The following is a 15,759-nucleotide window of genomic DNA, read 5'->3' as shown; positions in this document are numbered from 1 at the left end:
TTAAATGATGTAAACTTCAAAATTTAATTGCAAAAATTATCGAACTTTAAGATATTTTTTTACACAATTAACCCTAACAATTATCTTTCAAGTTTTTATTAAGTTGAAGGTTGAAATTTTATAGTTTTTTTTTTAAGTTTTTAATATACCAAAAAAAATCTATAACATAAATTTTTCTCTACTATTTATAGTTGGGTAAATAACACTGGCAGTACCCTAACTTTATGGTGTATAACAATAAGACAACCAAACTTTAAATTATAACAGAAAACCCCCCAACATCAAAGAATGTAACAATAAACACCATGTTGCTTATTCCAACCGGTTATCTGGTATTGTGTTGACATGGCTTGGCAACATGGGAGGTTTATTCTCTCTCCATATGCAACTTGCTCATCCAATGTGGCATCTTCCTTAAGACACTTTGGCTCTCTCTAAAAAACCCCATACTCATTTCTCTCTCTCTCTCTCTCTCTCTCTCTCTAGAAATGCTATTTGGTTTTGTATATCTCTCCCCCTCCATAAGTTCGTCAAAGAAGAAAGATCAAAAAATCTTTTGTCGGTAGATCTCAAAACAACAAGAGATTGAGTTGGCTAGAAGACGAAGGTTGCCATCAAAAAAGAAATGTCAAACAATATTCAAAGCGAAAGAGCTGGAGATGTTGCTTTTCAATGGTAGAAAGATTTCACCAAATGGCATTCCTTTGTGCCAATGCAATGAAGAAGCAAAGCTGACAATTTCTTGGACTAATGAACTCCAGGAAGGAGGTTCTATTATTGTCCAAAGTATGGGCTAAATGGAAATGAAATTACAATTTGCATGGATATTGATTTTTTGTTTTTAATATTTTTCCTTGAAAATGAAAGATGAAATTTGAAATCTTTTGTGGGTTGTGTTATGCTAAAGACAAATTATTGTAATTTTTTTGAATAGACTAACCCAAAATTTCCAAGACAAGCAAATGCAGTGATTGTTGTGATCGTTGGGTTGTTAAATTGAATAAAAAAAGAGGTAGAAAAAAAGAAGAAGGAGAAAAGCTATAAGAGATTTTTCCCTAACCCACGATAATACAAAATAGGAATGGCAGTGCTCCTTTGACCTTCTTTACTCTTCATTGTTGCAAAACCAAAATGGATAGGGATACAGCTTCGATTGAGATTGGGGGCAAAATCCTTCACTTTATATGGGGCAAACATTTTTCAATTTATAGAGCAATATTTACTCAAATGAAATCATATGAAAGCCCAAATGAAATCAAAACCTTAAATTAGTTGAATGAGATTAAAATCTATGGGAGAACATAGTGATATTGACGGATAAAGGGCAGAGCATGGAGGAGAGAGCATGGGTTTGCATGGAGGAGAGATTTCATATTTCTTTAATTCGATTGCCATATTGGAAGAGAGAGCATATAAAAGGGTGAAAATAATGCTTCCACGTTGACATGTCATGTCATCACATAACTAGTAAACTAACTACAAAAGGTTACATGGTGTTTACTGTTACATTCTTTGATGTTAGGGGGGTTTTTTTGTTACAAGTTAAAGTTTAGATACTTTGCTGTTACATACCATAAAGTTAGAGTACCGTAAGTTTAACTTACCCATTTATAGTCGAAGTAAATAAGCCGCTAAACTATTTAATAATGTGTCACAACTTCCTCTCTATAGAATTTTAGAGACCGATTTTTCTCTCAACCCTTGTAAAGTTTTCCTTCTCTCAAGTTTTAGCCAAGTGTGTTTTCAGTGTGTTTTCTCAGCATTGGTTCACTTTTTATTTATGTAAATAATAGTTCTGTTGGAAATATACAAATGTAGAATTTCCACATCAGAAAAAGATGAAATGAGTGAAAAACATATAAGTGGAAATGACTCATAGACTCATTGCCTTAAAGTTTTGAGTTGGATATGGTGTCAAGTCTATGAGTATCTTCTTTCATAAGACCCATCAAGAAGGATTCTCCTTAGGTACTTTGGGTTTCCCAGATTTTTAACAAGTGGTATCAGAGCCTTAGTTTGGCAAGGGACGAGTATGAAAATAGTGGTCAGTGATTCTTGTGATGCTCTAACACGTGGATGAAAGAGTCAAGAGACTTCTGGTAGGCCCAATGGAGCAGGAAGGTACTCTTCTAGAGAAGAGTAGACCGATAGAGTGGGAACTCTCAGTACACGTGATGACTCTAGCATGGCTCTAAGAGGTGCATGCTCGAGTGGGTTTGGTGGAGTAATTAGGGCTCTTGGTGACATCCTAATACTTAAGTTAAGAAAAAAGGCTTCTGTTTAAGAGGGAGTAGGCCCAGTAAGCCCACTATAAAAGAAATTCAAACTTGAGGGGGAGATTGTTGGGAATATACAAGTGTGAAATTTCCACATCAAAAAAAGATTAGATGAATGAAAGACATATAAGTAGAAAGAACCCATAGACTCATTACCTTAAATTTTTTGGTTGGATGTGGTGTCAAGTCTATGAGTGTGTTTTTTCATAAGACCCATCGAGAAGGATTCTCCCTAAGTGTTTTGGGCTCCCTAGATCTTTAACAAGTTCCAAGGCACCACATCTAAAAATAGTTGCCTTCTCCATATGTGTTCTTGTGTTCTTCAAAACCACAATCCCTCTTTTAAGCCATGCTACTCAACATAGGAACAGTGAAGTGAAGTTGATATATTTTGTCTGTGACATAAGAGGAGAGTAAGTGTGAGTGTAGCTCATCATAATGGAAATAAAATCTATACTTTGATACAAGGATCAAGAATGGGCTCATTATTCTATCAAAGGATTTAAAGTGAAATCAACAAGGGCACAAGACATTTCCCTTTTGAGGGACATGCAAAATGGAGCTCCTCTCATAAAAAAAAATGGAGTTCCAGACAAGCAACTTAAATAAAATGATGCAACAAGGCTGTCCTACAAAAAATAAAAATTGAGAGAGAGACCCTTGAACAACATGTGGGAAATTGAACAAAAACTGGTGTATGAACTGAACTTTATGCAAACCAATGGCTAGAATGAAATATTCGTCACATTAACATATACTTGCTTGAACTTCCTCATGTCTTTCAAGAGCATTCAGCTTTTCGTCTCATCATTCCTCTTCGTCAATACACATCATGAACCAAATCCAGAAACAAGTCTCATTAGCACTAATTGGATCCTTCAACAAGTTGGAGAATGTTTCTTGGCTTGAGCGACATATACGATGTTTGAGCACTGATGATAATAGCTTTTTCTCCCTGTTAGATCATCTTTAGCTGGATTCAGCAAGTTTCTGCAAAATGAGAATATATCCGAGGATTAAACCTGAACAATATCACAATAAAATTTAGGATTTGATAACAAATACATTGCACTTAGATGGAACTAATCTACTACATATTCCGAAAACCGTTTATACATTACAATGTGTCAATATGGAAGCAAGAATAAAAAGGAACTACTGGAGTAACATCTCGACAATTAATTAAAGAGAAAAGGCTAGGAAAATATGCGATGCTTCAGAGTTTTTAAAACGGTATTGATAGGGTATGGATTAGGGTAACCAAACCAACAAAAGCATGAAATTCAAAGGTCATTGGGCTGCACTGCAGTGAAGAGCAACTCAGGTTACCGTAGAGGCTGCCTCATTAACTTTGGATAAAAAGAAATCTTCATGGCATGAACAATTCTCTTACAAGAAACTCCAGCCAAATTCTCAGAATTCCAATAATAATCAACACTAGCATCTAAGAAAAAAATACTTGAAATACATTTATGGACTTCTAATAGAAGATCACAAAAATACACTTGCGATAATAAAACAGAAAACACAAGAAGACTAAAGCAGCTGCAATTCAAACTTCAACAATAACCCTAAACACTTTCACCAAAATTCCTTCTTTGTTAGCATATAGCACTAAGTTTGCCAATTGCACATTTCATGCCAAGTGATGCAATAGATGTAGCAAGATGGCAAAAAGAGGTTTAAACTCAAAAAATAAGGAAAGGCTACAACTTACCAATACTGTAAAAAGATGAAACTTAATTGTTTTGAGCATTAAGAGTCTCCAAATAAGATGTTAGTGCATGACCATTTTGAGGTACTTTCAACACTGAAGTTTCCTCCCTCAAGACTTGAGACTTCTCTGCATTTTCAAACAATTGCTTCCGAAGAACACCATGCATACGCCCAAATAGCTGCTTCTTCAAAGATTCAAAAGCCAAATCCAACCTCTCTAGCTGCTCCATTGCATTTACATTGTACATGAACAGACCATAGTACAGATCAAAGCTATCCCCTGCAGTATTTTCCACCAAATTTAACAAAGTTTCATAACCTTTAGTATTAATAGGTGTTGACTCCAAACCAAACTTTTCCAGAACCCTTCCCATGGTGTGTGTAATAAACTGTGACCCAGCTGCATGCCGATCATGCTCTGCACAGGACATCTCCACCATTCTGCACCCTTCACAAGCAAAAATATCAAGAAACCGGTCACACCGTGATATTCTTGTCTCACTGCTTCCTACCCTGACCTTATCAAAAAGAAAGGGAAGGCCATTCCACCCATTTTTACCGCTCTCTGGGCCAAACATGGGATGAGTACAAAGAATATCAAAATCTGGTGGCAAATGTTGGAGAAACACATTCCTAGGAAACTCTTTAACTGAGAGTACATCAACAAAGAGAGTACTTCTCTTCAATCTCTGAACTGGCAATGACTTGAGGACATTTTCTGTTGAAAGAATAGAAGTACAAAGAAGAATTACTTCTGGATGCTCTTCGCAGAGATCATCTGCATCAGAGAAGTAAGAAACCCCCAATTTCCGAGCCACATCGAAGTAGTCAGAACGAGAATAGGCTAAAACTGTGTGGCCCTGCCGAATTAAGGTTTTAGCAAGGAACTGTCCAAAATTTCCAAAACCAACTATAGCAATCTTGAGCTTCGAATGGTCATCAATGTAGTTGGAGATCTGACCCTGGTATTCGTATGGCTGAGCAGCACCTTGAGATCTGGGGTTCCCAGTAAGTTTTGCAAATAAATCATTAATTAGGATCATATAGCATAATTTAACCCCCAACATCACAAAACATGCATTATTCAGCATAACCAGGCAATGGCAGCAAACAAAATAGTAATATGGCACCCACCAGTGTAGTCCACATTTTGTTTCTGCCGAAAGCAGTGATCCAAACAGGATTTACAATTTCCCCCAAGAGAAAGATTTGATAATTCCTTTATCCAGATTAAATTTCAGTATAATCATAGACCCAAGTTCTAATTTTTCAAAGTAAAGGACGTAAAAGAAATCCTCAACTCTTACTTTTCCAAATGTTTAGTCCATTACACGAGTGAATATTAGTTATGACATCTTTCCTCCCAAACATTTCAGGGTCTTCCCAATTCAATAATCTCAACCACCAATCACAACAATAATATAAAATCCTAACTTTACATAATTATTTCCCATATCACCTCAAAACACAATTATAAATGATTCTAAATCCTCATTCGAATTTCTTTCTTTTGTTTTTTCAATTTGAGATGGAAACTACTCCTAAAAGCTGATATGGGAATATAGAACTTAAACAAAAAGATTCAACCCAAGAAAATAGCAAAATGGGAAATAAATATAGAACCATGTCACTCATTAAAATACAAAATCAAATTGCTTCAACACATACCTTTCAGCTTTTGAAGCAGATGCCAATGCCGCACCATTCTGATGCCCATCTGAATAATTCCCTTGCAGAATTTGCCTCCTCTCTCCATTCCCAAACAACTGCTTCCTCACAACGTCATGCAACCTTCCAAAAAGCTGCTTCCTTAAAGCCTCAAAAGCCAAATCCAATCTCTCCAACATCTCAAGCGCATTCTTATTGTACATAAATAACCCATAGTACAAATCAAAACTATCCCCTGCGGTATTATCGACCAAATCCAATAAACTTTCATACCCTTTCGTACTAATGGGCGTAGACTCCAATTTCAACATCTCCAATACCCTCCCTACGGTATGCGTGATGAACTGTGATCCTGCTGCGTACTTATCATGGTCTTGACAACTCATTTCCACCATTCTACAACCTTGTCTAGCAAAAATATCAAGAAAGCTTTTGCACCTATCAACTCTTGATTGATCGTTGCCAATTCTAACATTCTCGTAGACGAAGTGGAGACCATCCCACCCATGATTGGCACTTTCAGGACCAAACATGGGATGGGTGCAAATGATGTCGAAATCACTAGGCAAGACATCGAGCAATAGATTTTTGGCAAATTCTTTAACTGACAAGACATCGACAAATAATGTGTTTCGCTTGAACCTATGTAATGGCAAAGATTTGAGGACATTCTCCGTTGAAATTATCGATGTACATAATAAAATCACATCAGGGTGTTGCTCGCAGAGGTCGTGAGGGTCGAGGAAGAAGGACACGCCCAGGGAACGGGCTTCGAGGGAGTGGTCGGTTCTAGAGTGAGCGAGGACAGTATGACCTTGGAAGACCAGGGTCTTGGCGAGGAATTGGCCGTAGTTGCCGAACCCAACCATGGCGATTTTGAGGAGGTTAGAATTGGAAGGTGGCATTTGGGTGTAGTATCCTGGGTCTGCCCCTGGTGTGGAGGTGATGGCCGGCCTGGTGGCAGTGGTGGAGAGGGATCTGATGCGGAGAGAGAGATATGCAGGCGTGGACGTAAGAAGCAGAGGTTTAGATGATGATGACAGCGGCGGAGAGAGGGTTTTCGGAGGTGGACAATGGAGAGGAAGAAAAGAAAGCATAACGGTTGAGAGAGGAATTGGGTGTAGAGAAAGACAGCCAATTTCTCCTACGACCAAAAAAAGAAAAGAAATTTGGCAAATTTATGAAGGGTTTCTGGGCTTTGAGTATTAATGGAGTTTTTAACCAGAAACATAAAGATTCTTTACAGTGATTCACATGGTTGTTCTTTGACTTCGCCACCTTCGCAGCCATGGCAACGTTACTGTCTGCTGATTAACACACATGTTTTTAATAAAGAAATGAAAGGTGAGGTATTAAAATTTTGCTGCATTCAAGATAAAAAAAAAATTTAAAAATTTTAAAATTTCTAATCCACTGCTATTTTCTCCGCAAGATGAGGTTGGGCAGATTTTTATTTAAATTAAAAAATTAAATTAAATTAAATTAATTTAATTTAATTTAATTTAATTAGTTTAATTTTAAAATTTAATCAATTTAATTTAATTTATAAATTTTAATAATTTTAATTAATTGATTTAATTCGATTATTTTTATAAAAAAAATCAAAATTTTAAGATTTTTTAATATTAATTTTTAAAATTTTTTTATATTTTTATTATTGAGATTTAATGTTAAAAATATAAAATTTTATAAAATTCAGTTTGATCGGTTTAAAATCAAATCGAACTAATTTTTATCTGTTTAATCTTTTTTTAATAATTAATTTAGTTTAATTTTTAAAATTTTTATTTTTTAATTTTTGATTTTTTCAGTTCGATTCAAAATCGAACCGATCGTTTACACACCGGTGTAAAAGGAAATAATAAAAAAAAAGTGAAAGAAAAATATACCATATTTTATGAATTTTTATTTTTTAATTTAAAGGTAAAATTTAATTTTATTATTTATAAAATAATTTTTTTAATATTTTTTTTATTTTATATATATATATATATATATATTTTTTTTTTTTTTTTTTTTTTGAACTTGAAGTAACTTCAAATAATATTCAATAGTCGGAATTAAAAATGACTAGGCTCATTGCTGAGCTGAGAAAGCTTTGTATCTTTTATATTGCTACAGGGCGAGGAGATAAGTCTAACACATACATGAAGATTCCGCCTCGACTGTAGCATATGTGTATGTAGGTTATAAAAAAATAAAAATTTTATTGAAATTATTATAATTTAAATATTTTTATCTTTAATTTAAATATGCATGTGTTCTACTCCAACAAAAAAGAAAAAAAAAAATGCAACACCAATTTAGAGCACCGTTTTGAAGGTGCACCATTTTACATAAGGATAAGGTTGTGATTTTAACTAAAAAATAAAATCAAACTGATTTAGTTGAATTTTTTAATTTGATTAATTGAATTATATGCAAATTTATTATGACGTTATGTCATAATCTATGAGCCTAATAAGCTCAGGAAGCTCAATAAGCCTTCCTTAGATCTATAAGGAAATATATATATATAAATTTGTGATAAGTGGGAATTTATTTAAAAAAATATATAATTTTTTTAATTGTAACATAAAAGAAAATGGTATGAATGATTTTTTTTTTCTCTCCAATGTTGCTCTTTATATTTTGATTATATCCATTTTCTGAATTTTAATAGAATATAGTATGTTGAAATTCTTTTCTTAAGTTATTAATTCTCTAATTATATTTATATAATTAATAAATTATTTAATGGTTATTCTTTTAACGCTATAACAATTAATCAATATGAATAGGTAAGTTATTATTATTATTATTATTATTATACGAAACAATACCAATAATAAATGGTGTTCAGAGAAGATATAATATAAATAAATTATACGGATTATTAGCTTTAATATATGATATAGAAAGAGTGTTTATGAGTATAGAGAAATGAAATGAGCCATAAGATGGCCAAGACAAATTATTATAAGCTTCACTTTCAATTATTGTAACTTTCTTTAAGCAGTTTTTTATTGCAATTGTTTTACAGTCAAATTTATTCTCCATTTTCATTATATATCAAGATTAGATGAGCTTCACCTTCAAATTTTATAAATTTTTTCTGATTAATTTGAAGCATGAAATACCAAAATTAATTAAAATATTTTAAACCACCAATTTTTACTCATTTCATATTAAACTTTTTTTTCTCTTACCTAAATTACTCTACTCTCATTTTACTCTCATTTAAATTTAAATTATTTGTGTGAAGTTTAAATTTTTTTTATCTATCTATTTTAAAATTATTCACCTTTATAATTGAGAAATGAGAAATTTATTTCATACTGTGTAACCCATCAATTATTAATGGACTCATTATGCCTTCATTAAATTTAAAAAAACAAAAAAATTAAGTCATTCAAAAACTCTTAAATACACCACCATCAAATTTTTAAAATTTTCTCAACTTTAAATACGGTAACACCAATCTATAGAAATTTATAAATTCATATCGACACTAACACTCTATTTGGATTACACTAGCCCTAACACTCTATTTAGATTGAGTGTAGCATAGTCTATTAATATGTGGTATTTGTATTGTATGGTATAATTTCTATTGTTTGAAAAGATGACATGATACAAAATGATTTAATAACATTATCTTATTTGATTAGATGATATGATATGGTAAAATAAATATAAAGATTGCTAAAATATTTTTATCGAATATGAGAGGATAAGAAAGGGTTTCTAAATATAAAAGAAGGTATAATTAAAATTTTATAACTTGTCTAAAGATAAAATGAAAATATAAAATCTTTAAATCATCTCAAGCCATTAAATTGATGGTTTAAAAAGCTGTGGTCAAAAACAATATTTTTCTTGCAAATTAAGTATTTGTGGATTTTATAAATGGATGGAAGTACTGCTCATTTCAACCATCGCCTGGCTCTCTCATATTCTCAATCATTACGATCAGTTGCTAGCACCATTCTTAATTAGGAAGACAAACCTTGCATACCCGCTAGGAAGAGGCCGACCTTCCACCACCACGGCACCACCACAACCAATTCCTTTGATGACTGCCTATCCCCTATTCCCCTACATTCCAATCCAGTCGCAGTAAGCATAGAAAAAATAAACTAAAAACAATGCAAGGAATCACAAGGTGAACAAAAGCCGGAAATATTGCAGCAATTTTTCATATCGACATGGTTGGATTCTTGATTTTCAAGAGAAATGAAAGGACAAAAACATGGAGAGAATTTTTAACATTACAAGTGTTTGAGAGAATGGTTAAGAGAGAGAGGAAGCTTGGGTGTCAAGGCTCAACACCACTGCAAATTTTCTTTTTTCAAACAACTAACGTGACTATTAGGTATTAGTTTAAGAGCCAAACAGGGACTTTGGCCAGCAGAAAACCAATACACAACTGCAAGAAAATTGGAAAATGAACTCTTCTTGCTGGAGAAAAGAAGAAATAATGCTCTTTCACTATATTAACCATTATCAACGTTATCATTGTTGTTGTCATCACTCATCACTCATCAGGACCCTTTAGAAAGGGAAAATTTGCTCCACCACTCAATGAAAGAGATTTCAAGATTCAACATCAACCACAGACTATATATATTTTGTGAGCAAAATAACAAGGGTATGAAGAACTATAAGACATTGGAGACTCATCCCCGCTTAAAATATCTTGAAGAGTAACCCTCCGTGTGCAGCAAAGAATGGAGCAAACACGAGTGATTCAACTGCCATAAGCTTGATAAGGATGTTAAGTGAAGGTCCAGACGTGTCCTTTAATGGGTCCCCGATGGTGTCACCTATAACAGCTGCTTTGTGTGCATCTGACCCTTTTGGACCAAGAGCTCTTGCATGCTCAGAAGCACCAGCCTATCATCCAGCAAAAAAAATTCAGTGCTCAGTCCATACACTATAAAAACAAGATCCTAAAATAAAAGCGCACATGAAATATGAAGCATTTATAAAATCGACACAAATTTCTACCTCAATATACTTCTTGGCATTGTCCCAAGCACCACCAGTGTTAGATGCAGAGATGGCAATCTGTAGTATATGCACAACAGAAATAATATTCAGTACATAACATGTTCACTAACATCATAGAGTGCATAAGTTAACATACAGCAACACAGATCCAACTGCTGCAATTACAAGGCTAAATACTCCCAATTTATGTCGATTAATAATGGCATATAGTCAAGTAACTGCCTCAGCATACCTGTACACCAGATACAAGTGATCCAGCTAGGACACCAGAGAGAGTTTCTACGCCGAAAAAGATCCCAACAATGAGGGGGGTGAGCATGACAAGTGCACCAGGTGGGATCATCTCTTTGATGGAAGCATCAGTGGAGATCTTAACACAGGTAGCATAGTCAGGCTTGGTAGTACCCTCCATCAAACCAGGGATGCTGTTGAATTGCCTGCGGACTTCCTCAACCATCTTCAGAGCCGCACTTCCCACACTCTTCATTGTCATGGCAGAAAACCAGTAAGGAAGCATTGCACCCACAATCAAACCAATAAAAACTTTTGGCGTCAATACATCTACTGTTGAAATTGAAGCACGACTAACAAAGGCACCAAAGAGGGCAAGGGACACAAGAGCTGCAGAACCAATGGCAAAACCCTGAAAACAGCAACAAAAAGATCAGTCAGATCTAGAGATGTTCGGATGAAACATTTTGTCCATCAGTATAACAGATTGTTAAAAGATGTTTTAGTTTCAATCAACAATAAAGTTGAAGATGACCATTTCTACGATAAAGAATGCAAATGCATTGCTGTGAGAACCACTTAAACTTTCAACAGATTATGAACTTTCAAAAGCATTCAAACCTCTAAAGAAGCCTAGTCTGATAGTCAAAAGGCATACACAATATTGCAAGAAGGCCAAATCTAAACCTCTGCAATCAAAAACTGAAAATATCCTCATTATAATTTCCAAAACTACTAGAGAAATGGGTTGCCATTTTCTTGGTTATATTGTATTATGATCCATTATAAAGTTCAGCAAAGTGACACTAAGACATCAATACCACAAAAAGCATATAAATGTGCATTTTAACATTAAATGTAAAAATGCAACATATATATTGCAGCAGATACAGATATGAACGAGTTAAAATGGAAGTAGTTTAGGCTCAAGTGAAAAGAATTTTCAGACCTTCCCAATGGCAGCAGTGGTGTTTCCTGCAGCATCAAGGGCATCAGTCCTCTCACGAATTCTGTGGCTCATGCCTGCCATCTCAGCAATACCACCAGCATTATCACTAATGGGACCATATGCATCAATTGCCAATCCAGTGGCAATGGTACTCAGCATTCCAAGGGCAGCTACTGCAATACCATACATAGCAGCAAAGCTGAAACTAACAAAAATGCTGACTGCAATGGCAAAAATAGGGATGATGACAGATTTATATCCCAATGCAAGCCCAAAAATAACATTAGTGGCAGCTCCAGTCCGGCAGGAATCAGCAACATCTTGAACAGGGCTGCAAATTAATGCAAAGTGATAGTTAATTGAGAGTTATTAAGGAAAAAAAAAATGAGCAACGTAAATCATATCAAAGCTAACCTGTATGCATTGCTAGTGTAGTACTCCGTTACAAATCCAATAATAAGCCCAGCCCAGAGACCAACAGCAACACACAAGAAAAGTTGCCTGCACATAGAATTCAAAGGCAATAATATTGAATCAATAATTCCTCTGAGCAAATTTTATTAGACAGTGCAATACAATTAAAAAGGAAACCATAAAAGACCTTACCAGCTCTTGACAACCTTCTGAGTCCCAAAATTGAAGATGGTGAAGGAAGATGGAAGAGCAATCCAACTAACAATGGCAATTCCAACAGTCATAAGAACGGTTGAGATGATGAGTTGCTTTTTCAAAGCTGGCTCAATTTCCCTTACGGCCTTGATCTCAAAGAAATCAGTTGCAAACAAGGTGGTGAGCAAGCAAACAAGGATACCCACAGAACTGATGATAAGAGGATAAAGCATTGGAGTCAACTCATGATTAATTCCAAAAGAGGAAATGGAAGCAACAACTAGGGCAGCACAAGAAGACTCTGCGTATGAACCAAAAAGGTCCGATCCCATACCAGCTATATCCCCAACATTATCACCAACATTGTCAGCAATTACCTGAAAACAAAAAAACAACTCAGAAACAACCCAACCAGGAAAAAATTCTGTGCTTCAGATACAAAATTATTATTAAAAAGGGAAGTTCCTTACAGCTGGATTCCTTGGGTCATCCTCAGGGATGTTCCTTTCTACCTTGCCAACAAGATCAGCACCAACATCGGCAGCTTTGGTGTAGATACCACCCCCAACTCTACCAAAGAGGGCCATGGAAGATCCTCCAAGACCATAACCAGTTATAGCCTCAAAAAGGCCAGCCCAGTCATCACCATAGTACAGCTTAAAGAGGTTTATGGCAATGAATAGCACCAAAAGACCATTCGCAGCAAGAAGAAAACCCATGACAGCACCAGATCTAAAAGCAGTGATAAAAGCCTTACCAACTCCTTTTCTTGCCTCAAGGGTGGTTCTGGCATTTGCATATGTAGCAATCTTCATCCCAAGAAAGCCAGAAACCACAGAAGTGAAAGCACCAAGCAAGAAGGACACTGTGCTGAAGACAGCAGTGGCTAGAGCAGGCTTGCATGTCTTCAATGGGTCATAGGTGCAAGGCTGAGTCTTGGTGCTGAATCCCTCAACAGAGCCGAGGAATAGGAAAATAAGGATTGCAAAAGCAACCATGAAAATGCCAACGTACTGATATTCAGTAAAAAGGAATGACGTTGCCCCTGTGATATCAACAATAAACCAGAATTGCATATAGAATCAATAAATACTGACTAAAGATTATTGACACAACACAAAATGAGAATATGAAACAAAAATTGATTTAAAAAGGGTTTCAACATAGTTGAGTTGAGTATGGAGCAAAAAAACATTATGAACACAATTTATATTCAGTCAATAATCCACCAATATTGAATTGCAAAAACTAAATGACATCCTACTTATAATATACTGTTCCTCTACATTATATTGAAGTGTTATTTTTGGACAAAAGAAATATGGAAACATATTAAAAGGACCCCCAAAAAAAACCCATTATGCATGGTTCAGAAAAAAATGTACTTTATACCACATTGAAGATAATTGACATAACTGAACATCTGATTTTCATGTCCTAATCATAAACAGAAACATTTTTTTTTTTCACATAAAAATGTGGGGCGTTAGTAAAGTCTTCACATTGGAAAGAGCAAACTACACATATCAAAAAGGATTTCAGCTACAAACGACTTTCAGTTAGGCCACAATTTCACATGTCATATGTCTTGCACTGTCGCACATTGCCTGAGAGGCTCCCCCAACTCCGGCCCAGAGCTAATGATAAAGAATTAATTCGCACATTATCATGATACATCGAGAATTGAGACATTTTTGTCTATACACCAAACAAATAATAAAAAGTAAAAAATAACATGAGCATAAATTGATGCAAAAATATGACTAATAAGATTTAAGGGAGCTATTCAGCATTTATTACTTTTCCTTATCGATATTTTAAAGACAACAAAGTTGGGAAAAAATGCTGTGTCGCGGTTTATGGGAACTTCATCAAATCCTATGACAGGAATTAGTTTCCAGATCAAGCAGAATTTCAAAAAAAAAGCAAAAAAAAAGCATCAAATTTCACAGCCAGTTGGTCTTAGAGTTGAATGGTTGGCGGCAGGAAAAGAAAACTTGGAGCATAGACTGCCAGGGAATAACATCATAAGCATTCCAATTATGACAAGACGTCCAAAGTTATTTACTTCACTATTCAGACCCATATGCTTTCACTAAAAACACCATGACAAGAGCAAACAATAAAAGAAATTTGCAGATCTTAATTATACTCCAGATATGTAAACAAAATCACAAGGCATCAAAAGGAATAAAAGTGAATTACAAAATAAAAATAATGAATAATTAGGAGACCCAAATTCCAAAATTAGCCACCTTTCTGGAACTATGATTATAGAAATAAAATATTAGAAGGACAACAAAAGGAGATGTCATGGTTCCACACCAATTCAACAAGAAATTCACTTACAGAACCGGTAACCAGATAAAATCTACGAAACAGACACTCGATCGGAGACGCCATCACTATTCCCATGAAAAATAGGAGAATGTGGCTTTCCTTTCTACCCCACAACCCAAGAAAAGAGCAACCTTTATCAATAATAAGACACTAAACATTAAAACCAAAGCAAAAAACTCCGCATCAAGTAGAGATCTAATCCCAGAAAACCTCAAAGAGGAAACCCGTATGCATGCATACCGACATACAAATACGCATGCATATACACATATCCATGCATAAACACATGAATGAGTGCACATAAACAAAAAATACAGAGATACATAGACATGAAGTATAAATTATACCTTCAGAGATAGCACTTTGAATGTCAGCACATTTAAGGACAACGTTGTGGTCATTGAGACCCTCCTCCTCTTCAATAAGATAGTCATTGTGCCCATTCTTCACTACGCTATTATTCCCCGCCGCCGCATGTCCACCACCTGGGACCAACTTCACTTTAGAAACAAACAACCACTGAATCAATGAGAACACAATTCCGATAATTGCACATACCGGAACCAAAATCTCCGCCCCAAGGTCTGGCAAAATAACCCCGCCCATAATCTCTCAAATTACGCCAGAAAAACAAAAACCCAGAACCAAGAAACTACAGAAAGAGAGAGAGAGTGAAAACAGAGTATGGGTTGTGGAAGAAATTAAGGTGTGCGGGTTGGTAGAGGAAGGAGTGGCGTTTATATAGAAAGAGGCACAGATGGGTAATGTCTCAGTATATTTATGTCGAGCGAAAGAGAAAAGAGATTCAATGCAGCTGTCAAAGCAGGGTTTACAGTTACGCAGCCAGATCTGAAATGGCTCTGTTTTGCCTTTTTGGGTAGAATTTGCTTCAATATTTAGAGTGGAAGTAGCCAAAATTTTTACATCAAGTAATAATTGTAGTTCTCTAATTTTGAAAAAAATAAAAATAAAAATAAA

At 35.0% G+C, this 15,759-nt stretch overlaps 2 protein-coding genes across 3 annotated transcripts; both read right to left on the bottom strand.

Moving 5' to 3' along the window:
* Positions 1-2,733: 2,733 nt before the first annotated feature.
* Positions 2,734-6,967, bottom strand: LOC110671430 (arogenate dehydrogenase 1, chloroplastic). The gene is made up of 3 exons (XM_021833902.2): positions 5,661-6,967; positions 3,994-4,988; positions 2,734-3,266 (listed from the first exon to the last, which is right to left on the bottom strand). The coding sequence occupies exons 1-2, from the start codon at positions 6,755-6,757 to the stop codon at positions 4,016-4,018; spliced, it is 2,070 nt and encodes a 689-aa protein (XP_021689594.2). The 5' UTR covers positions 6,758-6,967; the 3' UTR covers positions 2,734-3,266; positions 3,994-4,015.
* Positions 6,968-10,110: 3,143 nt separating this feature from the next.
* On the bottom strand, positions 10,111-15,502 carry LOC110671429 (pyrophosphate-energized vacuolar membrane proton pump). 2 transcript variants are annotated; one of them, XM_058139135.1, is made up of 9 exons: positions 15,340-15,484; positions 15,129-15,266; positions 12,912-13,486; positions 12,439-12,818; positions 12,247-12,333; positions 11,833-12,163; positions 10,885-11,295; positions 10,650-10,709; positions 10,111-10,535 (listed from the first exon to the last, which is right to left on the bottom strand). In XM_058139135.1, exons 3-9 carry the CDS (start codon positions 13,437-13,439, stop codon positions 10,329-10,331), a joined length of 2,004 nt encoding a protein of 667 aa, XP_057995118.1. In that variant the 5' UTR covers positions 13,440-13,486; positions 15,129-15,266; positions 15,340-15,484; the 3' UTR covers positions 10,111-10,328. The 2 variants fall into 2 exon arrangements, with proteins under 2 accessions (XP_057995118.1, XP_021689592.2); XM_021833900.2 differs by having other exon boundaries at positions 15,129-15,502.
* Between the last annotated feature and the right edge of the window lie 257 nt (positions 15,503-15,759).

The sequence above is a fragment of the Hevea brasiliensis genome, chromosome 17 (genome assembly GCF_030052815.1).
Source record: "Hevea brasiliensis isolate MT/VB/25A 57/8 chromosome 17, ASM3005281v1, whole genome shotgun sequence".
Lineage (NCBI taxonomy): Eukaryota > Viridiplantae > Streptophyta > Magnoliopsida > Malpighiales > Euphorbiaceae > Hevea > Hevea brasiliensis.
The sequence above is the reverse complement of the archived record's forward strand: the minus strand, read 5'-3'. Positions and strand labels throughout refer to the sequence as shown.

Coding starts and splice junctions, on each gene's coding strand:
- LOC110671429 (XM_021833900.2), bottom strand. CDS start 15,387: ATGGGCGGGGTTATTTTGCCAGACCTTGGGGCGGAGATTTTGGTTCCG. Junction 13,487..15,128: donor TCAAAGTGCTATCTCTGAAG/GTATAATTTATA, acceptor TTGATATCACAG/GGGCAACGTCATTCCTTTTT. Junction 12,819..12,911: donor ATGACCCAAGGAATCCAGCT/GTAAGGAACTTC, acceptor TTTTGTTTTCAG/GTAATTGCTGACAATGTTGG.
- LOC110671430 (XM_021833902.2), bottom strand. CDS start 6,757: ATGCTTTCTTTTCTTCCTCTCCATTGTCCACCTCCGAAAACCCTCTCT. Junction 4,989..5,660: donor TCTGCTTCAAAAGCTGAAAG/GTATGTGTTGAA, acceptor TGGGAACCCCAG/ATCTCAAGGTGCTGCTCAGC.